Raw genomic sequence first — 27,815 nt, 5'->3', positions numbered from 1 at the left:
GGTCACACAGTTTACATCCGGTCAACTATCGAAAGTGAAAAATGTCACGCCGAAGTTTTTTCACCCTTCTCACGGACTACACGAAGGGACTAGCGTAAACGTACCATGCCATTTTACTACGCTGTTAGAAGCGGCCGTGTTCCTGGTGTTTACAAAGACTGGTGTGTAATAGTGCATTTCGTGTACGATCAGATAATCTTTATAAACCAAGTTTTCTTCAAATTCGCGTTGCTAAATGAAAGACCGGTATAGGCAAAAAGAAAACTTTCATACTGTCTTGATACTTATTATAATGTCAAGGCCTTTTTTCCCACTTGCTCACAGTTTTGATTATAAGTATTTTAAATTAGTAAATATCAAAGACAAACTATAAAGTTTATGTTTTATATATATACATTTAAAATTATTTATTTATTAATCTCGAGCAAGATTATGATTGGGCTTAGTCATCAGATCAGAGTGTGGCTTTTTCTTTTTAGACAAATTAGAGTGATTCTGTAATTTGTATAGTGCTCACAGCTTTACATACACATGGTTTGGTATCTCTTTGACCATGGAATCTTAACAAGAAGGATGCACACACATGTTCTTGTTTACAAATCAATGGCAATACTGTGAGGTATCACTATATGTCCGTGCGCCAGTTGTTTACATGTGTCTGAATCAGGGAATGGAGTGAATCCTCAGCATTATTGCTGAATTGACAAGAGTGGACAAAGTCAAAACTCACATTGTGCTTGGTAGGACTTGATAGATATGCGAAATCTTTCTTGTTTAAAAAAAAAAAGAAAAAAGAAAGAAAGGTTATTATTTCATATGTGTGACAAAAAGGAAATGAAGACTATCATGGGAAAATCAACAAAGAGAAGAGCAGCATCTTCTTTTTCTCCCTCAACTCTCAAGTCAATTGAGTGAAATGTTTACGATTTGTACAGAAAGAATTTTTTATTAAAACTTGTTCTGGATATTGTCCATGGCAATGTGGATGTGGATGCAATGGAGTGATTCAGATGAGGAGAATGTGCTGACTAGTTTCCCTGTGTTAGTTTTGATTATTAAATGTTTTAAACACACAAGTTGTGTTTGTAGATGTATGGATGCAAACACACAAAACTACATGGAACACTGTACAGTGCCCAGTAACTTTTTCCCATTCTGGAGATTTTGATCAAGTTAAAGATTTGATTGAATCTTGATCAGATGTAAGTGTGTGTAAGAATATAATATACATTTTGTGCTCTTGTGTGTGATGCCTTTTTTTCAGGCCTACCTGTCAGGCACAGGTGAAAAGTTATCCAAATGCAAGGTTCAAGAAATTTGCAACTGAAGCAGAAGCCAAGATCTTTGTGCGTGGGGTAGAGGCTGATGACAATGTATACGTTTTTAGTGGTATGTAATTCATTGCTAACAAAGCAAAAAACAAACAAAAATCAAAATATAACACTTAACAGAAGAAAACATTTTACTCATGTCATCATGAACTGCATAATCCCCAGGGACAAAACCATGAATGTACAAACAGAAATATTTGGAACTGAATTTTGATTATGTCAGCTGGGAATATTAATCAGTAAATAAAATGTGAATTTAAAAATCAGTGCACAGCATATTATTATTAGGTTTACATGTTCTAGGGGTCTTGGAAGATCTCTGAGCATCTAGGAATTATGCTGTGGGTCTTTAGAATATTGAAAGTTATTGGGGAAAAGGGGATGAGGATGGTTCTTAGATGATAAAATAAGAAGTAATTTATATATATATAATTTTATATCAGATCCTTTGAAAGATAAAAGAAGAAAAAAGATTTGTTGTTCAGTTGCTGGCTGACTGGTGTCTTAAGTTATTGATGTTATGTATCACTGAAAATCTAGAAATATTTCTGTATATATATCTAGCAGATAATATCTTTTCTTCTCAAGTCTTGATAAAACTATGAATCTGGGGCAATTGTACTATGTACAATGAAAAAAACATTAAGCTTTGGGAGATATTTAGTATTTTATATATATATATATATATATATATATATATATATATATATATATAAATAAATTATAATGTGTAATCATTATCACTTGATTAGGTATTTTGGTTGTGCTTGTTTTTGTGTTTGTTTTTTAATGAAGAAGTCTCTCTTCTTATTGTTCAAATTTGGACTATCAAGCATTACTGTCACTTGGAGTTAGGAGAGGAAAAAGGTTGGATCTTTGTGTAATTGTAAGGGTGGTCATCACCTGTAAGACAGAAGTACCAAGGATGGGAGATGGCAACTTCTGGAGGGAGGCTGGTCCAGTCTCTGACGGTGCCTGGGAAGAAACTGTTGTTGTTGTAGTTTCAGCAGTGAGTGGTGTGCTTCAGTGTAAGAATGGTTTAAAAAGAGCGAACACATGCATAAACATACCACACACACACACATAACCACACACACACACACACACACACACACACAAAGCCACATATTTTCAAGAATAAAAAAAGATTGATTGAAAATGATGAAAAGTTTGAATAAGATTTTGGTACTTCAATTTAATGTTCTAAAACACATTGTTTTATGTAGGACTCTACAAAGTGATATGAGTAAAGAAAGGAAAACAACAACAACAACAACAACAATTTAGAAGCTTCTTTTTCCAGTCTTATAATATCAGCTTTCCGTTGTTTCTTTGCAAATGAGGCTTTCTCATCTCAGCACAAAATGCAGTGTCACAAACAGTGAGTTGATTGTTTGCTGTTTCTGTTGCACCAGATGAATCATCTTCTGACTCTCCAGACTACAGGTTTCCATCCGACAGCCCCTCCATGAATGACTCATCAGATGAAGAGCAGGACCTCCACACTGCCCCATCCAGTTCAGCGCGCCAGGCCAAAGGTCACAGCAACCAGTCTGCTGCAGAAGAGACTCTGACCATGTTGCGGGCAACTGCAAAGGTATTGCGTTCTTCTGCCGAGCAGTTGCTAAAAGGCGTGGACAGTCTCAGTCCACAAATTGACCAGCTGGCTGCTTCTTTGCACACAGAAGCTCAGGGATCTGCAGCACCAACATTTTCAAGTGGAGGTGGTGCTCAGTCCAAAAATGGTGGCGCACGAGATAGGCTGAAAAGGTCGTATAGCGACTTCACACCTTTAGGGAGTTCTGGGGGTGCTCGTGGTGGTACTACTGGAGGAAACGACACTGCCAACAAATACAAGAAAATGAAGCTGGATCCATCTGGATGCACAGACTGTGGATTCACAGGTGAGCTCAATGTTGTTTGTATCACTATCAGATTCTGAAATTCACTGTCCATGAGGATGAGTAGTTATAGTGGTACTATGGACATGTTCCCTGTGACTTTAAGATTGAAGATTGTGTTAAAAAAAAATCCTGGATCTTCACTGCTGACCTCCAGAGACGCATTGAAGCCCTTGAGATGAGGTGAAATTCTGAACATCTCTTAAAGAGACCAATTGTGAGGTCAGAAACAGAATAGCTACAGCCTTTGGGGCACATGACAGCCTGCTTAGCACTGTGAAGAAAAGAAAAATGTGGTATGGACATGTGACGAGGCCTGGCAAAAACCATCCTGTAAGGCACAGTGCCAGGAGGAAGGCGTAGAGGCAGAAAGAAGAAAAGGTGGGAAGATAACATCGGGGAGTGGACAGGCCTGTCTTGGCCGAGTCACAGACAGCAGCCCACGACCAAAATAGATCGCAGGAGATTATCAGAGAGTCATCAGTGATGCCGACGGGCGCAATAGCTGAGTGGTTAAAGCGTTGGACTGTCAATCTGAGGGTCCCGGGTTCGAATCACGGTGACGGCGCCTGGTGGGTAAAGGGTGGAGATTTTTACGATCTACCAGGTCAACATATGTGCAGACCTGCTAGTGTCTGAACCCCCTTCGTGTGTATATGCAAGCAGAAGATCAAATACGCACGTTAAAGATCCTGTAATCCATGTCAGCGTTCGGTGGGTTATGGAAACAAGAACATACCCAGCATGCACACCCCTGAAAACGGAGTATGGCTGCCTACATGGCGGGGTAAAAACGGTCATACACGTAAAAGCCCACTCGTGTGCATACGAGTGAACGCAGAAGAAGAAGAAGAAGATCAGTGATGCCTCCACAACCCCATCTGGGTTGACAAGACTAATGAGGATGACAAAATCTTTGTATATTGAAATTTGTGCTTGGTTATATGTACAAGAGTTTGCATTTTTAACTTGAATGAAGTGTAACGACTGTAAAATGAAGACAGTATTAGGCTGTATGAAGTTCCTGCCCAAATTATCAACCCGTAATTATCAAAATGGATTTTTCAACACTATTTTGCCATGGAAAACCATTTTGTTGTAGTGGTTTCTTTTAAATGTTCAAAGTGCATTCTACACACTGGATTCTCAGTTTATCACCTCATCCAAATGACGAGCATCCAGACCACCACAAAGGTCTAGTGGAGGGGGGAGAAAATATTGGTGAGTGGGATTTGATCCTGTGTGCTCAGGTTCTCTCGCTTGATTCTGGGGCTTCCTAGGGGGATGCATTTCCACCTAGTCATCACTCCACATAAAAGGAAAGGAGCAATACAAGCAATTCTATGTATTTAATTTTTTTTTTTTCATTCCCTTCATCTTTTCTTTAATGGTTTCACTGCCTTCCACTCTTCCCTCTTTTCTCTGTGTGGCTCAAGCATTTGAAGAGAAACAAAAGCAATAATAAAAAAACAAAAAAAAAAAACACCACCTCGCATTATATCATTCCCTTCGTCTTTTCTTTCACTCCTTCACCTCCTTTCTCTTTTCCCTCCTTTCTTTGTGTGTCTCAATTATAAAAAGAAAAGAAAAAAAAAAGCATACATGGTTTATTATTGCCTTCATTTTTTCCTTCACTCATTCAGCCCTTCCTCTCTTCCCACCACTCTCATTATTTTATTGTTTTAAAAATTGTTTGATTTTTGTTGTTGTTGATTTGTCTCCAACAGGTATTCCTTTCCCTGACCATGAAGGAAAGGTGGTGTACACAGACGGGGCCTCCTTTGATAATGGCTATGCCACAGCCAGGGCTGGCATTGGTGTTTACTGGGGCCCCCGTGATCCCTAGTGAGTATGGGTTGCTTTCCCCCCCTTTTTTTTTTGTTTTTGACTTTTTAATTCAGCAGTTCTGAGGACATTAACATTCAGCCACCTGGCCTGCCAGTACTAGCATACAAGTTTTCCTGTCCCAGTAGACATACCTGCAGCCTGTCCCAGTCAGTCAGAATCTTCCCTGCTGCATGGAAAAATTTCCGACACGGTTTGTGGCCTTCTGTGGACTACTGACGCAGGGACTGCGGATGTGGATGTGTATGGGTGACTTGGAATGAGCAGCATGGAAGTAGTGCCACTGAAACGAAGCAGATGATGGGACAGCTAAAAAAAAAACCACCCCAAAACCTACACCTTTCTGGTGTATGTTCTGAGGGAACTAAGTTCTATGATTAGCTTTGACTAAGTTTGACGATGACTTGGACTAAATTGTGGACTTCGGTTTGAATGCTGTGGTAATTGGTGACCACGGCAACCTCGGAACAAAGAAACCAGCCAGTGGGTTTTCCTGCTGCGCAGCTGGTATTTCCTGTGCCAGAAATAATGTCAGTAAAGAGAAGGGGCAGCACTGTTGACTCTCCATTAAGCACTTGAAATGATAATTTAGATATATCAAAAACAGTTAGTGAATAGTTTGCTCTTTCCATTGACACCAAATAGAAGAATACTGTTAGATTTTGACAGGATACCGTGAGAAAAAAATTACAAAACGTGGCAAAATATGTGCACCGGCGGGACTGTTGGCCTTGCTGGAGTGTGGGTGACCCAAGAATCAGACCCTGCATGCTGCCCGTGTCTGGATAGCATTAGTGGCACAACGCCTGCCCTCCCATTTTCCCACTACCATGATTTCAGCAGTTTCAGATTAGATTTTGCTTTCATTGGTAGAGCAGATTAAGTGGAGGTCCTCTCTACAATGAGTGTTCATGTGTTGAGATCAGATCATTGTGTTCAGATTGTTACATGCTTTGTTTGTAATGGACAAGTCAAAATGGACTCTCTCAAAGTTTCCTAATGTAAATGCGGGGCTCCAGCAGCACATGATTAATCTGTTTGAGAGTATGTTTTCTTTCTTTTTGCTTTTTCTTTTTTTTTTTTAAATTCTTTTTTTTTAAATTTTAGATCCTGTTAAGACAATGCTCTTCATGCACATTGTTGAAAAGCCTTATGGGTTAGCTCCTTCAGATTCCAAGAGATCAGATATCTGACACTAGTGACAGTACAATTTACTACAGAGCACTATGTTTTCTTGACTAGTTTTGTTTCTCTCTCTCTCTCTCTCTCTTTTTTTTTTTTTTTTTTTTTTCTCAAGAACTCAGACATATAAGTCCTCATGCATCACTGAAAAAAGAGACATATTACTGTATGTGTAACATTTTATGTACCCATGATCCGAATATGGTATACATGCATAAAGACTGACTAAAAAAGGTTTTTATTCATCTTTGTTTATGTTGCATTCTGATTCACCCATTTATCAATTTATGCCTGCTTATCTATCTTATTGTTTTCATCTGATATATCTGCCTGTCTGTACAGATATATCTTCAGCTTTATGTGGTTTTACCTGCATCCTTGTGATTTTTGGTTGATTTCTTTTTCGTTTTTCTTTCAGTAACAAAAGTGAACGATTAACTGGAAGACAGACAAATAATAGAGCAGAAATCCACGTAAGCAGCACTTCAGATTTTTTTCTCTCTCTTTCCCTCTGTCTGTCTGTCTCTCTCCTCATGCTTGCTTTCTATAAATGTATTGGTGTGAATGTGTATGTATGGTTTGTGTGCTAGTGTGCATGCTTGTGTGACAAATGATTGTGTGTCACTGTGCATGATGAACATGTGGAGTGTGGATGGGTGCATGGGGGAATGGTGGAGGGTGAGGGGGGGTGAAAACAAAGCCTCTGGAACTGGTACTTGAACTTGTTGAATAAGTACATATTCTAATCATATGTACATATTGTAATTGTCTTTTCCAGTTTGCAAAATAGTATGTAGCCTGAAACCTGTATGGAAGGACAACATTTCCTTGAAACAAGATCAGACTCCTGTCCTTGACTGGCGCAATAGTCTAGTGGTTAAAACGTTGGACTTTAAATCTGAGGGTCCTGGGTTTGAATCTTGGTGATGGCACCTGGTGGGTAAAGGATGGAGATTTTTCCGATCTCCCAGGTCAATGTATGTGCACACCTGCTTAGTGCCTGAACCCCCTTCGTGTGTATATGCAAGCAGAAGATCAAACACACACGTCAAAGATCCCATAACTCATGTCAGCGTTCGGTGGGTTGTGGAAACAAGAACATACCCAGCATGCATATCCCCGAAAGTCGAGTATGGCTGCCTACAGTGTGGGGTAAAAACAGTCATTCACGTAAAAGCCCACTCGTGAACATACGAGTGAATGTGGGAGTTGCCGCCCACAAACGCAATAGAAGAAGAAGATTCCTCTCCATCTCCCTGTATGCATGCAAGACATGGACTCTCTTGGCAGATTTAGAAAGAATTCAAGCCATGGAACTTAGGTGCTATTGCAAGACACTGACTGTCAGATACAGTGATCACATCACATATGAACAAGGGTGCCAAATCATCAAGCAGTACACTGCACCATATGAAGATCTCCTGACATCAGTTAAAAAGAGAAAACTACATTTGTATAGCCACGTAACAAGATCTAGTGGCTTTGCTGTAACAAACCCCCAGGAATCTGTTGAGGGAGGGAGATGGAGGGAAGACAAAAAAAAAAAGAAAAAGAAAAAAAAAGATGGACTGACAACATTGCAGAATGGATGGGAAAATTATTTGCCCAAGCTTTGCCCAAACGCAGGCTTTGACATTTAACTGACAGACTTGGTGGAATCCAGTTAACATAGAAAAGGGAGATGAAGAAGAACATAAATCTTCAGCTGTATTCACACAAGTGTATTTGCATGATAAGGTTCAGTATTTTGAGTAATCGTTTTCTCTGTAGCATGTAGCTTTTGTGTATCATATGGGTCTTTTTTTGTTCACACGTCATTCTGTTGTGATGTATCTGTATCATTTGTTGTTGTCATTGTCAAATATTTTTCTTTCAATATAACTATTGTTGAAAGTATTTATAAACACACTTACATAGATACAGGTGCACGTGCATACATATACATACTTAGATATTTGGAAAAACAAAATATAAACAAAACAGGAAGTCTGTAAATATTGCAGAAAAGTCACAGCAGACAGCTCATCAACCAGAGAAGAAGGACTTTGCCTGTTTACAGTCAGCACCACGACAGTGTACAATGCATGCTGTGATGTGTGAATTCATTGCAGGCTGCAGAGGTAGCTGTGCAACAGGCCAAGCAAAGAGGGGTTCAGAATCTGATTCTCCACACAGACAGCCAGTTCCTCATCAGTGGTAATTACTTGAGCAGTCCTGATTAACAGGTTTTTTTTAACATGGAATTTTGACTGGTTTGGATCATCATATGTGGATTTGCTTATGGAATTGAAATGATTTGTCAGTTGTAGAGATGGAAGGCTCCTGGAATGTAAAAATATGTTCTGATTTTTCAGTTTGTCTATCCTTTTTGACATTTTTGACTCACTTGTGTAAACAATGTGAGTCTACGTAATAACCTGGTGCTCAGTTGTCTATGTGTGTGTGTGTGTCTGTATGCCTGTGTATCCGTGGTAAACTTTAAGTTTAACATTGTCATTTTCTCTGGAAATAGTTTGTCAGTTGATACCAAATTTGGCACAAACATACCAAATGTTCAGTTCTTTATATATATACATTCTAATCATAATGATATTGCATCTCTTGGAAGGGCACAAAATATATTTAAATATTTTCACCAAAAAATTACTGTTGCATTTTTCTTTTTTATGCACAAAACTTAGGATTTAAGACACTGAGTAATAGCAGTTAATTACAATTTTTTTTTCTGAAAATGGACTTTCTTTTGCTCAGTATGGAAATTACATAAACACACACATCTCTCAATGTGCCTGTTAATGGGACGTTATACTTATCGGCAGAAAACCAGTTATTAGTAAGGGAGATAATTTTCTATTAACAGATCTCACTCATCTAAAACAGTACAAAATTGAATCATGACTCTGGGCATACAAATGCTTTTTTTGTTTTATACTCGGTGGGAAGGTCTCACACTATCTACAATTGAGAATGGTGCCAAGTACAACATCAACATGTTTATTCCATAGGAATATTTTACAGATGTTACTGCATTAATGAGAACAAACATAACATAAATTGTAATTGACAGACCTCACACAAATTGACAGAGGTGGACATCTTGGAATACAAGTGCAACAGTGTGTGGCATTCAATCAATAATTCACGATAACATATAATTGACAGGAGGTGAAGAAGGCAGCTATTTTTTATTCAGAAAGATTTGTGCACAGACCTAAAAAACAACAACTTACTGCATAAATGTCCCCAACAAGCACACAAATAAACAACATTGATTTTCCAAGCACAATTTGTCAGTTACATCATGTCGCATTGCACATGCACGAAGAGTCAACTCTGACCTTTGCCAACTGTGTGTCTGTTTATAGTGGTCCCAGCATGGAGGTCTGTAAAACATGCAATACCTAGCTTTGAAAGATGTATTAAGTTTTTTAACAGTAATATGATCTTAAATATGTCTTGTTTTTCATATCGTTTGGAGGCCTGGTACAGATATGCTTAGCAACTAGCAGACAGCGATGTTTCAAGGTACCGACGGGTCTTTTGGTTGCTCACCGACTGTCTAAAAATAGCTGTTGCAGTTTTGTCCATTCAGTTGAGACGAAGGCGGGGCAGTTTGTTGTAATATACTGCAAGTGGTCGTGCTGTGGCTGACTGTCGTCACAGTGTCGTCACAAAGTAACCCATGTAAAATGAAATGGCACAGTTCCAGAAATGCAGAATATCCCACACTTCTGGTTTGGGGATTGCTCCCTTTTTTTTTCATTTTTTTTTTCACAGTTCTGAAAGAACAAGTGTGTAACAAATCCGCTATTTATTTAGTCTCATAAGATGGTAGAAATGATTTGCTAGTATTGTGGGCTTTTGAGGCAAGGTGTAGCTTCAGCAGTTATTTTGACATATCATTTGTCTTACCCAGGTCAGTAAAGTTCTTCAAACATCTCATCCAGTCACTGAAGTTAGGGTGAATAAGCGAGCACTTGTAAAGTGTTACCAGAGGGCCTATTAACATATATATTGATCCAAATAATATTTTCTGCTTTTTGTCAGAAATGAGTATTTGTAGAACTGAAAGTTGCATGCTCAAAATGGAACAATTCCATCTGAAGCAGCCCACGTTCCCAATATTTCACTTTTTCAAACATATAAATCTAGATCAGAGAGTGTGTGTGTGTGTATGTGTGTCTTTTTGCCAGATTATCCATTCCTTTTTTTTCTTTTTTATTCTTAATTTCTTTGTTGGATTAAGTGTATATCACAAGTGAGTCTTGAAGGCCTCTCTTGTTATTTTGTCAGTTATGATAATTGAATGTGATTTGCACTATTGCAGTGCATATACACTTGATAAACTTGTGTGATGGTGAAATACACTGATTCCTTTTATTTTGTTTAAAAAAAAAAAAAAAATTCATTTAATATCTTGGTTTTTTTCTTTGATTGGGCTCATGCCTGTTTTACAACACTACATATCCACAAATGTATTTGACATGCAGGGAAGTTCTTATTTCAAGCATGATTGATTTTGAATATATGCAGTACAAACCGTTTAATCAGATGCAGTACAAAAAGTTACATTATATTATATAGCATTTCATTTGAATCATTTCTGCTAGGCATCTGTTGTTGAAAAGATGAATGATGCATTGCTTTTGTACATCACGCTGACTTATTCCTCAATTTTGCAGGAATAACAACTTGGATAAAGAAATGGAAGAAAAATGGGTGGAAGCTATCCACTGGTGGTGATGTCATCAACCGTGAAGACTTTGAGAATCTGGATAAGGCCATTTCAGGGATAAACGTAAAATGGGTCTGTACAGTTTATGTGTGTATATCTGTGGGATGTGTGTGCATGTATGTGTGTGCTTAAATGTGTGTGTGTGTACGTGCCCAGTTCAGGTGATTTTTTGTTTGTGATTAATGGACACTTTTGAGTCATTCAAGATTTTTTCCTTCTGCAGCATAATGAAAAAGAGAGCAAACAAAAGGGAAACAAACATGAAGCAAGAAAAAAACAGTAACAGTGCAGTTTTATGAAATGAACAAGAAAGGTGTACATTTTATGCAAACTAGTGTTTGGCCATTCAAACTATTTAAGCTATAGCATGGTGTTTGGCAGCTGAGGTCCGTTTGATAATTAAGTTTTAATTACACATACTTAACCGTGACCTACTAGTGCACACTCCGGCAGGGGTCTGACATTCCTGTCCTGTGCTAACTACTATCCACGGAGAAAACTAAAGTAGCTATGGCCGATAACCTCCCGGAAGTAGGTAACCTCCCCTTTGCCCCCCTGACTAGCACCCTCTTTTTCCGGCAGCCATCATGACTCCTGTTCCTGTGCTCTTCATACGGCTAAGTTTTTTTTCATATTTTCTGTCTGTCAATTCTCTGGCGTTCTTGTTTTTTGTCAAATTATGTCTCCAACCAGGTTCCTTTTTGCATTACTTGAGAATGGGTCGTCCACTGGACAGATAATTTTAACAATCTGGGAATCTGGAAATTGTCTAAAAAAAACATTTTATAATCTATTTGCAAGGAATTGCAGTCTTACCTTTTGGACTGTTAAACTTTCATGACATGACGTAACTTTCTGTGTTTGAGATTTTGGTTCAGCACAAGTGTTAGCATGATGAGGACCAACCTAGGATATATATGATCCAATGTAGTTTTTTTACATAAAGATTTTTACAAGTGTCATTAAAAGTGATTTTCTTTTTCTGATGTAGATGCATGTCCGTGGTCACCGAGGGATTGAAGGAAATGAAGCTGCAGACAGACTGGCAAACGCTGGAGCCAAAAAACCTCTCTAAAAAGCCGCCTTGCATTCCTGGGAATTTGAGATGGCCATTTCTTCTTGTGTCGTGAAATACTGAAAAGCAATGGTCCTGTGTATGACGGTGGTGGAGGAGGGATGGTGGTCTTGCTTGGTATTCTCTGTTGTTTTTTCCTTTACATAAACAGCAGGACAGACATTTGGTCCTGCTGTTTGGCATGAAAAGAGATATTTGAGTTTGTCTTATTTTCGTTTCATTCAATTTTCCTTTGTCCTTTTACATTAAAAAAACAACAACAAAAAACAAACTTTAAATTGTGTTGCAGGGCAGAGATTTGGAAAGAAAGAAAGGGTAGGGGGGGATGAGTATGTATGGATTTCCTGTTTGTGTTTATTTTCAGTTGTTTTTTTTGTTTTGTTTTTACATACTTTGTGATGTTTATCATCTTTTTTTCCCCCCTGTAACATGAGAATGAAGGTCAAGATGCACAATGATGAACTGGAGACTTTGTTTTTAGAAAAAATTTGCTTTAATAGCAGTTTTGAAAAGTTGGGAATGAAAATAAGTGTTGTGTTTGTGTATTTCATTATTAATGCTGTTCGTGAATGGAAAAGTTGTTTGGGTAAAACGTGTCTGATCTGAGATGCAGATTGTGAACATGAATGTGAAGATTTGAGTTTGACAAGTCTTTCCCAGCTACTTTGATGTGACATTTACATTGGTACAGTGCTTGTGATAAAGTAGAGCTATGTGAAGTACATTGATGAAAATGAATGACAAACAATGAATGTTACCAAACACAAATAATGTGTAATAAAGCCTTCAGAATTCATGCTATTCTGTGTAATAACTGGGGAAGTATGATGGATTGACATGGATAGGATATTTATATAACACCTGTATCCTTGGTCAGAGGTCACGCTCTAAATGACTTCCTAACACAGTCTTACACATCAGGCTGCCTACTTGGGTAGAACTAATTGTCAGCTGCCTTCTGGTGCTCATTGTTTCCTGTGTCTTTCTGCCAAGATTCAGTCATATGCACACACATGAATATATTAGAGTGGATTTTACTTTGAAATTTTGCTAGGGACAAGGGACAACTGTGCTGTTGTCATGGATTCTTTTACATGCGCAAAGTGTATGCTGCATGCAAGACCTCGCTTTATCGTCACATCCGGATGACTGGCCTCCAGGATTAATTTGTGGCACCAGAGAACATTACTGCATGAAATAAGTTAAACACAATCTTCTCTAGGTTATATGATGTGGAAAGCCTTGCTGGCAGGAGACTTATGCTCATGACACCCTTTTGAGTAAGCTTGTACACTGGTGACAATATGGCACACCCCATACACCCCCACACAAACAGCTGTATGAAAATTTAAATACACCAGAAAGAGTGACTTTTAATTATTTTAATATAATTCATTCATTCTTCCATCCATTTCCTGACAAATAAATACAAATATGACACTTGAGACATTCACATAAATAAAGATATTGGTAAATGAGAAGTTGTAGAGCTAGACACATTCACATAAGTAAAAATAAGTGGTTAATGAAAAGTTGTAGAGCTGTTTGGAAACTATCTAACCTTGGAACACCAATTCAAATGGACATTTGAAACTGGGCTAAGCAAAAGGAAGCGAACAGATCTTTGAGAAGAAGACTTCATTTTGAGATAGAAATCATGTGAAGTTTATTATTTAGTATTGAATCATGTAATAATACTGATTAAATTCAATTTTGAAACAAAAATGACACCTCCAAATCAATGAGACCCAACTTAAGATTTTACAATAAAATTAAAAAAACAACAGACGAAGGCACATCACTTATGTCTACTGCAAAACTATGAACAGAAACCAGCAAAAAGCACCCTGAGAATGGGCTATAAAGGGAGAAAAAGGTGCATTCATTGTTTTACTTCCAAGTCTCAGTAAGTAAATCAGTAGTATTATCTTTCTGCCATTTGCATACAGATCAAAGTTATCTCTCTCATCTATTAGTATTACTATTGCTTCTAAATAAGATATTCAAGCAATGTTCCTCAATCTGATACTTTTCAAATCATATGTAATATGCATAATCTAATCAGTAATGGCATACATATATACAACATATTCTTATAGATGTCATGAAATAGATCTCTTCTGTTCATACATGTGTAATTTAGCATACCAGACAATGTTGAAATAACAAGAAGCAATAAAAAAAAACACAAGAAGGTGAAGTTAAATCAGAAATCTTTATGCAGAAGTATCTATCAAGTTAGCAAGTCACATGCTAACTGGCAACAAAGAAGTTAATTTCAATAAATCATAAATGGAAGTCTTTTGCAATATTTCCATTTTTCTCTCTCTTGAAATCCTTACCTGCAGGACTTAGATGATTTTTAAACAACAAACTGCCGCATGTGTGACTGTGATTTTAAGAAAACTGTTGTGGTCCAAGTTCTGACAGCTATGCTTCTATTTTGTCACACCTCCCTCTCCACATCCTCCTCCCTTTCCAACACTCACTCCCTTTTTTTAAAATTTTTTATAATTAATATTTATTCAGTCTTTAATGAAACAATACAATTTTTAACACACTCGGTTCAAATATATCAACTGGCACAATGCTGATTTGGAGCAGATTAAAAATCTAAAAAATCTGGCACAGTGTAAAAATTCTTGAAAAAAAAGAACATCTGGAAGCAAGTTAATCTAAAGAATCACTGCTTATCATCAGTAGATAAATTATAAAGTAAAAAGCTGATAAATATGTCCATTGTTTGAAATTGTCCTATGTGTTGACCTCAAAGCTCAATCAATCTATCTGTCCATCCATCTGTGTGTGTGTGTGTGTGTGTATGTTTAAAGTTTAAAATCCACAGATAACATGAAAATCGACGAGAAAATATTAAAATGGACAATAGCAAAACCCAAAACCCAGACATGTTGGTCAATTTCTAAGGGAACCAAAGACTCAGTTTCACAGAGCAAAGAAAACAACAACAAAAAACCCGGCAAATTTGGCATCTCTTTGTTCTGGTATTCTTAACACAATGCATATTAAATTTAATCAGTGTAAGTGTAGCAGATGTGACCTACCACATGAGTAAGGCAAACTTACAGAGTCTAACCCTGGAAAAATACAATGCCATTAAAATTTAAAACGATCAAGTTCCTGTTCAAGACCATTATGCATGTATGCATAAACATGATGCCATACGCAGCGGCAGTAGAACACTTTATAACAATGAGTTCCTTGTGAAAGACTTGAAGAACAGCAAGTCAACCAATGCAAAATATGCAGGCAGCATCGTTTAGAAACAGAAATCAGTGTGAAACAGTCACAGTCAAGGAAGGAAGGGAAGGTGAGAAGGAAGGAAAAAGGTTGCTGGTCAAAACTTCACAACAGAAACTGGATCCAAAGCACGGGTCTACAAACCTGCGTACCCACCAAGGAAAATTAAACAGAAACATGAACACTTGTGCCTAGGCCTGTCACGTTATACTGAGTTTATTTGTCTTGAGCAATGTTAAGTTTGGTCCAGATTAAGGGCTCTGATCATCAAAGATCAACTACTGGAATCAAAAACTGATGTGTTGTGCTCTTTGTTATGCGCACTGGAGCTACCACTTTGGGAATGTCTTCCTTCCCCTTCTGTCTGCACGGGCTGTTTCTCTTGGTCACAAGACAGGTCTTTAGGGGCAGCATTCCAATGAGCTGTCAGATGATTGTCAATCTCATTTTCCTTTGAATTTTCATCACGAGTTATATTTGATGACTGGGGGCTGGAGGTTAGACCTCCCAGCGAAGACAGTGAGTTTACCACTTCTGATGAATTGTTGGACAAATCTGCTCTGGAAGAAGTGTCCTTTGGTTTGATGCGTGGTGATGAAGAAGACAAGCTCAATTCCCGAACAAGACTTTCCAGATGGCGCTGAACGTCCTTCTGATCATCCACAGTGCATCCCAACACAAGGCTCTGGAATCGTGAATCAATGGGACCAACAGGTTCTGGCAAACAGGCATTCAGATAGGAACGGGCCTTCCCTCCTGCTGTCATGGAAACATTCTGACTGGAGAAGAGGCGGTCCTCCAGTTCTTCCAATGCGCTGTTCACTTTGTGCAAGGACTGAAGCTGCCCTTCATCACGGACAGTGTGAACTTGAATCTCCACAGCCTCACAGCGTGCCTTCAGCCTCTCCATGTTGGTTACAAGTTCTTGACAGTCCTCTGCGAAAGTCATATATACTCTGATTTTAGCATAGTTCTCACACATATACACCTTTGGAACAATAAGCATCATTGTAAAGGATTCTAAATAAAGTGTAAGTCACAGTTTTAATAAGCTGATAATGGATAACAACATTTAACATACTTCTTTTTTTTTTTATATGGCAGTCACAGTGTGTGAAGTGTGTGTGTGTGTGTGTGTGTGTGTGTGTCTGTGTCTGTGAGAGTGTGTGTGTGTCTGTGTATGTGAGAGTGTGTGTGTTCTTTGTGTCTGATGTACTGTAGCATCCTGAGATGTGATGTGATGAGCACATGTGTATAACTGTATGTATGATTGTATAATAACAAGGTTATGCATTTATGCTACAAAAGTTGCACTGCACATCATGGGCACAAAAGAGCAAAGTGCCTTGTACATCTGACTTAAATTGGTTTCCAATGTTTGTTCCAATCACAAATCAAGTGATATATGTGGATTATAATTCATATAGACTATGCACAAAACAATTTAAAGGAACTTGTGATTCTTCCACATAATCAATGTCAATCTCAAGAGACAGAGGCATTCCTCTCTTCTTTTTTTTTTTAGCCTCTCTGCAACTTGCAGTACTGCATATATTCTGGCTGTACAGACCACTATACATTAACACTAATGACAGGTTACACATGTATGTAATTATTACAAATCTGCCTGCTGATGCGGTTTTGCTAGTGCCAAAGAGAGGAGGAAGAATACAGCCTGCAAAATATATCCCCTTCCAGACATTCATTGTGATTCAATATACAAACTGTGCCATGTGTGTGGCTTGCGCATCAGGACTTGTGAACCACATATGAACCAACAAGAACTGATAGTGCACAATTCAATCACTGTCAACAACAACAACAGGCCACCCCACAAGCCAATGTGCAAATTATGGACATGTCTGTAACTATATGAGGTAATCTTGCTTGCAACATGTCTCCCATGAGACTTGGATGCATTTTTAAAAGATATTTTTCCTCAATGAAGGTGTAATATCCCTGCTTCAAAATCAAACTCACTACTGACTTTGCAGACCAGGAATTTCTGCATGCACCATCAGCTTTTTGTGCTCAGAGTCTGTAGGTCTGGGATGTTAAATACATTGTGACTGACATGTGCCAGTGACAAATTGTTTAGCTCAGTTATATCTCAGGTGTCCAACCTTAAGCCAAGGGATTCGACTGAGAAAGGGCTTGTGAGTGACACTGAATCTATACATGTATGTAAATAAAGTTATGACAATCATTGAATCAACATGGATGTAAATCAAAGTTAATAAAGTCATTAAACATCCTGAGCAGGAATAGACTATAGACTTTTTACTATCCAGGCCAGTCAGCATACAATCAGTGCTTCAAAATAACACTTACAAAATAAAGTATGGTAATGACCATAGCTTTTTTGCTGTGTTCAGTATGTTATAAGTCATGTGGTCAAGTCACAGGAAACATTGAGCCTTTCAGGCAATATCCACAACATTTCCATTCAAGACAGAACGAGTGGTGTTCACAATATGGCATGGACTTTTACTCCACCAGCACATTACAGAGTGAAAGGAAAGAAATGTAGACATAGCAAACAGTGGCACCTAGTTTAAAAATACAATCACAAGTGCACATACACATACACACATTTTAACCATTCAATTTCAATGTTTTTGTTTTGTTTTGTTTACGTTTTACACAAACGTAGAGTGGCTTCTAAAGGCCTGATCAGTGCGTTGGGTTTCATGCGATCAGGCTTCTGCTCTTTTACCTTTTTTCCCTTCAAGCAGATGTGGTGTAGTGTATTTTATATGGATTAGTCTGCTGGCTTTGATACAACTTTGAAATTGAAAGAGTGCAATGGGCATGTGGATTTTTGTGTGTGTGCAAATTTTGGGGGTTGGGGGGGCTGATGGGGTAAGAAGAAGAGGATGTTTTCCCTGACTCTTTAATTTTGAAAGTGATCTCTTGATTTTGTGGTGAACCAGTCAACTGACTCATACCTTTTTTCTTTTCTTTTTTCTTGAACTAAACCTTAACTCTGGGTAAGTCATGTTTGAAGAAAAATGGGGGTGGAGGGTGGGTGAAGGAACATCGTTTCAATTTCAATGAAGAGGTGGAACAGGATAGTGGGAATGGCAATATTAACATTTTTACCTGTGCACTCTTCGATGTTGAAGTGAGAAATCAAATCCACCCGAATGGGTATACCGGCTTGTGACATTGTGCACCATCTCTGGTTCGACATTCTTATATTATAATTAACATTTCTACCCGTCTGCAGTACAAAACATACGTGAGAAAGTCTAAAACGGGTGAAAATGTTAATTATATATATAAGTTTGTCGACTATAGTAGACGATTTTAAAACGAACTTGTCGAGATTAGAAAGGTGTCTAAAATACCGGCTTGTGACAATTGAAGTTGTGCACCATCTCGGGTTCGACATTCTTATATTATAATTAACATTTTTACCCGTCTGCAGTACAAAACATACGTGAGAAAGTCCAAAACGGGTGAAAATGTTAATTATATATATAAGTTTGTCGACTATAGTAGAGGATTTTAAAACGAACTTGTGGATATTAGAAAGGCGTCTAAAAAGGGATGCTTTTTGGGGCATTCCATGCACCTAGCAAGGGGCTTGGAAAGAATGGGGGATACGCAAAGTGAAAGAAAAAATGTGACCCATGGGTCAGTTCGAACTTACCCGTCTGTGTTACAAAACATACATTAAAACGATTAAGACGGGAGTGTGTATATATACACATGTTTGGGTCAGTACTCGTAATGAAACTTGTCTCGATTCTAAATGCCGGTATGTCCGAGTTCGTGGGGCATTCCATGCATCAAGCAATGGGCTTGAAATAGAAAAATTCGTAAAGAAATCGGGAAGCTTGTCGCTGTCATATCTCCAGGAGCGGACATGCACGAACGAGACGTATAAGGCAGTTCGATCGAAAGCAGTCAGTGTACGCGTTATTTAAAGTGAAGACGGAATGAACTGTACCATGCTTCGCGAGAGGATGGAAACAGAGTGGGGGACGAGACAACAGGTTCTGATCCTAACATGAACATGACTGAAAGTAATAAAACAGCTTGCATGAAACACCGTCACGTGTGTGCGACGTCAAAAGAGTGACGGCAGTCTCCTGTGGTGGGTCCGTTCTTTTCGGCCTGTTTCGTTGTACATCCTTGCTCGGTTCCGACAGCACTGACCAGGTACACGTGGAAACGGCATACCATTCCCTGTATTGCAGTGCTCAAATGCGTTGCACAGAGGACTTCACATTAAAAAATGAGCGGGACTGGTGGAACTGACCTTCCTTAACAACGTGCTGTGCAGAAAAGTCACATACCGAAATAGGAAAGTGCATTTTAACGGCCGAGTCAGTGTCCGTGCTGAACTTAACCGTTTCAATTGGACAGCTGCACGTCCCTTTCTCGTCAGTGATGCTTTGGCCGGCTGTGAATGTTCAAGTCAGCGATTTCACATGTGTGTGTGTGTGTGTGTGTGTGTGCCTGTGTGTGTGTGTGTGTGTGTGTCAGTGCCTACACACAGAATCCCGGAACCATGAAGTTGTCAACCCTACACACATTATCACGGAATGAATTTGTGAGAGTACACTGGCACGCACAGCATCATAAGTCACGGAATGAAGTCAGCCTGAGCCCCGGCAACTGTACGGACACACTGGCAAACACGGAATGAACCTGTCACTGTACACTGCCAGACACATGTTGAAGGAATGTTGTGATTGTACATGCACAACCTGTCCTGTCTGCCGAAGTGGATGTGCACGAAGGGGACGTAAGAAAGAGGTTACTGTGCATTGACAATCTTGTACTTGAAGTGAAGACGGAATGAACTGCACCGTGCTTCAGCGGGAGGATGAAAACAAGAGTGGAGGACTAGACAACTGATGGGTTCCGAACGTAACATGAACAACTGTGTGCGTACGGAAAGAATGGCCATCTGTGGAGCTAAATATTTTATGTCTCGCCCTCAGTTCTCCACGGAAGGCCAGGAGCACACTGGCATGCAACACAGGACACAGCACACACATATGTGATGCGTGCTGTCGAGGAAACAAGTTGTCTAACACACACCACAGACAATCACGGAATGAAGTTCTCAACACACACACACACACACACACACACACACACACACACACATACACCGGCAAACACACACACACACACACACACGTGAAATCGCTGACTTGAACATTCACAGCCAGCGCAAGCATCACTGACAAGAAAGGGACATCCAGCTGTCCAATTGAAACGGTTAAGTTCAGCACGGACACTGACTCGGCCGTTAAAATGCACTTTCCTATTTTGGTATGTGACTTTTCTGCACAGCACGTTGTTAAGGAAGGTCAGTTCCATCAGTCAAGCTCATTTTTTAATGTGAAGTCCTCTTTGCAACGCATTTGAGCACTGCAATACAGGGAATGGTGTGCGGTTTCCACGTGTACCCGGTCAGTGCTGTCGGAACCGATACAGCAAGGACGTACAACGAAACAGGCCGAAAAGAACGGACCCACCACAGGAGACTGCCGTCACTCCGGCTTTTGACGTCGCACACCCGTGAGTTTCATGTAAGCTGTTTTATTACTTTCAGTCATGTTCATGTTAGGATCAGAACCTATTGTCTCGTCCCCCACTCTGTTTTCATCCTCTCGCGAAGCATGGTACAGTTCATTCCGTCTTCACTTTAGATAACCTGGCGATCGCGTTCACTGACCGCTTTCGATCGAACTGCCTTATACGTCCCGTTCGTGCATGTCCGCTCCTGGAGATATGACAGCGACAAGCAGTCCTGATTTCTTTACGAATTTTTCTATTTCAAGCCCATTGCTTGATGCATGGAATGCCCCACGAACTCGGACATACCGGCGTTTAGAATCGAGACAAGTTTCATTACGAGTACTGACCCAAACATGTGTATATATACACACTCCCGTCTTAATCGTTTTCATGTATGTTTTGTAACACAGACGGGTAAGTTCGAACTGACCCATGGGTCACATTTTTTCTTTCACTTTGCGTATCCCCCATTCTTTCCAAGCCCCTTGCTAGGTGCATGGAATGCCCCAAAAAGCATCCCTTTTTAGACACCTTTCTAATCTCCACAAGTTCGTTTTAAAATCCTCTACTATAGTCGACGAACTTATATATATAATTAACATTTTCACCCGTTTGGGACTTTCTCACGTATGGTTTGTACTGCAGACAGGTAAAAATGTTAATTATAATATAAGAATGTCGAACTAGAGATGGTGCACAACTTCGTAACAAGCCCGGGTATTTTAGACACCTTTCTAATCTCGACAAGTTCGTTTTAAAATCCTCTACTATATTCGACAAACTTATATATATAATTAACATTTTCACCCGTTTGGGACTTTCTCACGTAAGTTTTGTACTGCAGACGGGTAAAAATGTTAATTATAATATAAGAATGTCGAACCAGAGATGGTGCACAACTTTGTCACCAGCCGGTATACCCATTTGGGTAGATTTGATTTCTGACTTCGACACCGAAGAGTGCACGGGTAAAAATGTTAATATTGCCGTGGGAATCAGTGGAAACTTAAAGTCTAGTTTCGGAGGAATCCTTTGGAATAAACCGCCAGTTTCGGTTTCAGTTTAAAAACTTTGTCATAGTTATGAAATGATGATTAGAATGTTACGTGCACGATTGGGAAATAAAGAGCTGCACAATAATAAATGAATAAATATTAACAAAATCAGCATAATTAAGGAACAAAACAGATATACATGATTCTTATATCTTTTTTCATATTATCAAAGGGTATCATACCAACCTAAAGAAAATATCAAAACAACAACAACAAAAAATAGAGGAAACAGAAACGCAAAAGCAAGGAAACTTCTGGAACGAGAATCTCAGTCAATCAGTCAGTAGTGGCCAAAACAACAACAAAAAAGTATTTGTATTTGTATTTGTATTCCTTTTTATCACAACAGATTTCTCTGTGTGAAATTCGGGCTGCTCTCCCCAGGGAGAGCGCGTCGCTACACTACAGCGCCACCCATTTTTTTGTATTTTTTCCTGCGTGCAGTTTCATTTGTTTTTCCTGTCAAAGTGGATTTTTCTACAGAATTTTGCCAGGAACAACCCTTTTGTTGCCGTGGGTTCTTTTACGTGCGCTAAGTGCATGCTGCACACGGGACCTCGGTTTATCGTCTACTCCATGTGTAACCCGGGCTTCTGATATACATTATTTTTATAGACCGAAAGTTGTTAAGCGATTATCATGACCGATAATTTATTTAAACATGTACGTACCAACTAGCATTGTTGGCGTGAATTCTAAACTTTACCTGGAGGTATGTCGACATTCATACAATCACTTTTCAGCTGCTCCATTATCATCAAAAGACTCGCTCGTTCTCCCATTAGCGCAGTTGCTTGTCGCCTCAGCATATCTACTCTGCTCTCCACTTCATCAACGAAGGAACAGAGAGTGAAAGAATCAGTAGCCATTGCTTTGGGAGTTTCGTTTTCCTCTGCGGTCGATGCCTCCGCCATCTTAATCACTCGAACAAGTGGAGTTATTTCTCTTCCCATTCTTTACTCTTCGCAGGGCTCCCAATGAGGTGTTGGTATCTTCTCCTGGACTTATCCCTGCTTTGTTACTTTTTCTTCTTTCATTTTATTTCATTATTATAGTTGAATAGTATTGTTTCCGTCTTCTTTATGCACACGAACTAGCTTTTACACATATGACTATTTTCATTCCATGGGCAGGCATACTCCGTTGTCATGGATTTGCTTACTGAAGAGGCACGTGCAGGTTTGTTGACCTGGGAGATTGGAAAAAAATCGTTTTCTGTCGCCCTCCGCCACCCCCCAGAGAGAGAGTGAAGACAGGACCAGACTATGTGTGTGTGTGTTGGGGGGAGTACGAAATTCTGACAAAGAGCACACACTTGCACTTACACTTGCAAAAATGTTAATAATGGTCAAAGTTATGACCGCTGAACATTAATGGAAGAAGAAGAGTTTGGGTGTGCGGTCTGTGTATGCATGAAAAAAACGGGTGGCGCTCTCAGTGTAGCAACATGCTCTCCCCAGGGAGAACAGCCCGAATTTCATACAGAGGAATCTGTTGTGACAACAACAAAAAGGAAAAGAGTATTACAATGAATATAAGTGTGTTTCCTCACCTTCTGTGTCTCCAAACATGTGTGCTCCATTCTAGAATTTAAAGCTAAGAAGATAAAGATAAAACTTTTTTAAGATAAAACTTTTTTTCTTTTTCATAGTGGATTGTGTGAAGGCCCCAAAGTTTAAAGCACCTGAGAAAAAATCCTGTGTGAATCACTATAGTCAGTGATGGGTCAGATAACAACAGTAACAATGAAGGCTACATTGTGGTTTCAGTACTGCTCAGTGTGGGGGGTCCTTTTCAATCAACGTATGTTTTTTTAATACATTGAATGATTGATGCACATCCAAGGTGATATGTGTTTTTACCTGTATGTCCTTGACATTCTGTTGTGATGTCTTGTAGATGTTTATACTGTAGTAAGTAATTTTACTTAGAATAACAACAGTAACAATGAAGGCTACATTGTGGGCTCAATACTACTCGGTGTGGAGGGTCCTTTTCAATCAACGTAGTTGTTTTAATACATTGAATGATGCACATCCAGGGTGATATGAATGTGTTTTTACCTGTATGTCCTTGACATTCTGTTGTGATGTCTCGTAAATGTTTATACTGTAATTTTACCCAAATGCCAGTATTCAGATAGGTGGGATTTTGTTGTTTTTCTCCTCTTTCATCTGCGCAGTTTCAGTGGCCTTACCTCCACACCACTCATACCAAGTCCTAATGCATGGCCACATCCGCAGTCTCAACACCAGCAGACCACATGGAACTAAGACTATCAATGTTAGGTTACTAGCAGGCCATGCACCAGAGGAGATCCTGCACTGCTGCAGTATCACTTTGGTGGTGGTCAGTGGTACCCACTCTGATTTAAAATGCACAGAACACCACCTACTAAACCCCAAAGTGGTGACAATAGTTAAGTTGCGCAGAGCCAGACTCAGTGAGATTCCCTTCAGGTGTAGAGGCCTGCACCATGCCCTTCCAACAAGTCCCTCAGGACTCTTCTGACACTGAAGACCTTGACAGGAACTCACCCCAAACATGGAAGTTGAGGGGGAACAAAGCTAAGGTCACCATGAGAGTGGGGCTTAAAAACACTCTGGGACAGTTTGTTTCTATTTTGATAATAGATAATGATGATGATGATGCTATTGAAGACCATGCTCTCACCACTTCCTTTTATGATATATCGCATGCGGCATCAACCTTGCCCGAGAGATACAGTCAACTGCAGCATTGGTCAGGAAATTAGAACAACACTCTCAAAGATGCAGCTGTGATGTGGATGATCTTCAACTGTTTGGTCTCAGTAATCCCATTTGAACCCAAAGCATACTCAATTCATGGGCTGAAGAAACCCACGCCTCCGGGAACCAGCAAACTCCCAAGAATCAATCTGTAATGCTAACCACTTTGCCATGATAGCTGGTCAGATGCTGTTCTGTTCACGGTGGTTCTTTTCACCAGTTTAGTTTGTGTGTGTGTGAACTGTATGTATGTCTCAAACTGTATGTGATAGGGTGCATATGTGCATCATATTTCACATAATCATGAATATGTACGCATCTCTGATGTGCATGTGAATATAATTATGCAGTGAGTGTGTCTGTGTGTGTCCACATATGTCTGCATGTGCATTTGTGAGTGCGTTTCCTTTTTATATAGCACATGTAAGCACGTGTATGTGTGGCAAAGTGTGAAGTGAGAACAAAATTTGAACTCACACACAAAAAGTGTACTGTATAAGATTCATTTATGTTCTTTATTCAGTAATATCAGTTTATCACTCTTAAAACAATCTTTGTCAGTGCTAGACTGTGTAATATTATGCAGAGGGACAAATGGAGTCCAGACAGGGTGCTTCTGTGTAAGCCACGTTTATTCCGCCAAGTTCAGATTAACCGGAGTTATTTCCCTTAGCTCGTCTCAATACGCAAAGCACTACAAACGCATGCATCATACTACAACTCCCCTTTTTTATGTGGGGTACTGTTCAGTTCCATCTAGATACACAAAGAACTAAAAATGAATTTAAAGCAGATCATGCAGTATGCACTACGAGTCTCACTGAGCTTCTTTTGTGAGAGTCTGTTCACTTCTCTCCTCTTCCCCCTTCTACTGATTCGTAACAATGTCAATCAATTCAGTATAGTTTCCTTCCAAAGAAATAAGGAAATTATGGCTTGTGGGCGGATACATGTCATGGGATATGCTTTGAAACTTTTAGTGACAAGAGAATTTTGTTGTGAAAAGGAGAAAAGAAAAAAAATGTCGTGAAAAACAAACACAATACGTTAAACATATTTGTGTGGGTTTTGGGTTTGGTACCAGTGTACGTTTGATGATGAGATATGACTAGATCAGCGGTTACTGGTAAGTGTTTAGAAGCAATGTACATGTACACACACAAGAATATATATGTCAATGTTGCACTGTGTTCCACACATTGGTATGATTATGGGGTGAAGTAAGTTTGTTGTGCTGGTGAAGTTTTCAACCTAATATTTTGTTTTCCCCAAGACAGGTGAGCCATAGGGGCCTTTCTCAGACCTGTATGGGAGCACATTTGCACTTCCTACACTTTGTTTTCCCAGTACAGATAAGCCATAAGGGCCTTTCTCAGATCTGCTGGGTACACTTTCACAGATTCAGCTTCGCCGGTTTGTTGACTGGTCTGCCTGATCTGGTACGGTGTTGGCCTGGTGTGTTGTTGACAGCTGGTCCTGGGGCCGTGGGTGTTGCTCTTGGCGTGGCCATCTGTATGGGTGGCTGCTGTCTGGGCGGTGAGGGGATCTGTTGAGGTGGTGATGGTGGTGGAAGAGAACCCGAAGACGTGGCATTCCCAGACAGGGTGGCATTCCCTGCGGAAGTGTTTGTCTGCAGTGTTGGATGGGCTTCACCAGGCATAGCCACTAGGTGTGACCTGTTACGGCGGATCGTGCCCTGCGTTGTTGCCACGATGAAGGAGCGTGGATTGTGGTGTTCTGCTACAACCTGTCCGGTTTTGTTCATGTCTTTAATGAACACAGATTCTCCTGTTTTGAGCGGAGGTGCCTCTCGTGCAGCATGGCGTTTGTTGAAGAGTGTTCGTTGTTTTGATTTCATGTCATTCTCTTTTTCTTGGATGAGAGAGTGGTCGGGAGTTGATGGGCGGAGGGAGGAGGGTAGGATTGGAAGTTTGGTTTTAAGTTTCCTCCCCATCAGGAGTTCGCTGGGGGAGAGACCATTGCGCAATGGAGTGGCTCTGTAGAGGAGTAGGGCTGCATAGGGGTCTTTGGATTTTTTGAGCATCTGTTTCACCGTTTGGACTGCGCGCTCTGCTTCACCATTGCTCTGGGGGTACCGTGGTGAGCTCGTGGTGTGGGTGAAGCCGTAATCTGCTGCAAACGCCCTGAATTCTGTGCTGGCGAATTGTGGACCGTTGTCAGAAATAACAACATCTGGTATGCCATGGGCTGCAAAAACACTCTTGATTCTGACGATGGTGTGAGCGCTTGATGTTTTTTCTAAGGGTCGAATCTCAATCCATCGAGAATAGTAGTCAATGATGATGATGTGCATTTTGCCATCATGTTCAAAGAGGTCCATCCCGACTCTGGACCATGGGCGTTCTGGGAAGGAAGAGGGAAGTAATGGATCTTTTTGGGCTGGCCTGTGTATTGCGCAGGTGCGGCATTTGCTGACCATTTCTTCTATCTGGGAGGAGATGGAAGGCCACCAAACTGAAGATGAGGCCAAGGCACGGGTTTTAGTGATGCCCTGGTGTCCTTCATGTAGGTGGTTTAGGATGTCCATTCTCATGTCACGGGGAATGACGATGCGATCGTCAAAGAGTAGCAGGTCATCGACGACTGTGAAGTGCTGTCTGTTGGTCCAGTATTGCTGGAGGAGTGGAGAATGAGGTAAGTAGACGGGCCAGCCATTGGTGCAGTATTTGCGAATTTCGGTGATTTCTGGGTCAGCTGTTTGTGACTGTTGTATTCGATGTAGCTTTTCGGCTGATGCTGGGAGGATGTTGATGCACTGTTGGGCATGTGCAGTTGTATCATCAATAAGGTTGACGTCATTTTTGTCGGGTAGCGAGACTGGTGCGCGTGACAGCGCATCTGCTGTGATCTGATTTTTTCCTGCCACATGGGTGACTTTGGTGTCATATCGCATGAGACGGAGGCGAAAACGTTGGATCCGTGGTGGCATCTTGTGCAGTTGTGTTGTGTTGAGCAAGGGGATCAATGGCATGTGGTCTGTTTCCAGGGTGAACTTAAGTCCCAAGACATATTCCCTCAGTCTCTCGCAGGCCCAAGTAGCTGCCAGGGCTTCCTTTTCGATGACTGCGTAATTCTTCTCTGCGTCTGTGAGTGACCTTGAAATAAAGCAGATGGGTCGTCG

The 27,815-nt window shown here is 40.0% G+C and overlaps 2 protein-coding genes across 2 annotated transcripts; one reads left to right on the top strand and one right to left on the bottom strand.

The window, feature by feature from the left end:
* Nucleotides 1–19: 19 nt before the first annotated feature.
* Nucleotides 20–12,865, top strand: LOC143280614 (ribonuclease H1-like). Its single transcript, XM_076585330.1, has 8 exons — nt 20–161; nt 1,265–1,389; nt 2,747–3,235; nt 4,960–5,077; nt 6,678–6,732; nt 8,371–8,455; nt 10,942–11,066; nt 11,986–12,865. The coding sequence occupies exons 1-8, from the start codon at nt 106–108 to the stop codon at nt 12,067–12,069; spliced, it is 1,137 nt and encodes a 378-aa protein (XP_076441445.1). The 5' UTR covers nt 20–105; the 3' UTR covers nt 12,070–12,865.
* Nucleotides 12,866–13,442: 577 nt separating this feature from the next.
* Nucleotides 13,443–22,867, bottom strand: LOC143280613 (BAG family molecular chaperone regulator 2-like). The gene is made up of 2 exons (XM_076585329.1): nt 22,630–22,867; nt 13,443–16,263 (listed from the first exon to the last, which is right to left on the bottom strand). Exons 1-2 carry the CDS (start codon nt 22,835–22,837, stop codon nt 15,602–15,604), a joined length of 870 nt encoding a protein of 289 aa, XP_076441444.1. The 5' UTR covers nt 22,838–22,867; the 3' UTR covers nt 13,443–15,601.
* Between the last annotated feature and the right edge of the window lie 4,948 nt (nt 22,868–27,815).

This window comes from Babylonia areolata, chromosome 3 (assembly GCF_041734735.1).
Source record: "Babylonia areolata isolate BAREFJ2019XMU chromosome 3, ASM4173473v1, whole genome shotgun sequence".
Lineage (NCBI taxonomy): Eukaryota > Metazoa > Mollusca > Gastropoda > Neogastropoda > Buccinidae > Babylonia > Babylonia areolata.
This window is presented reverse-complemented; position numbering and strand designations above follow the sequence as displayed.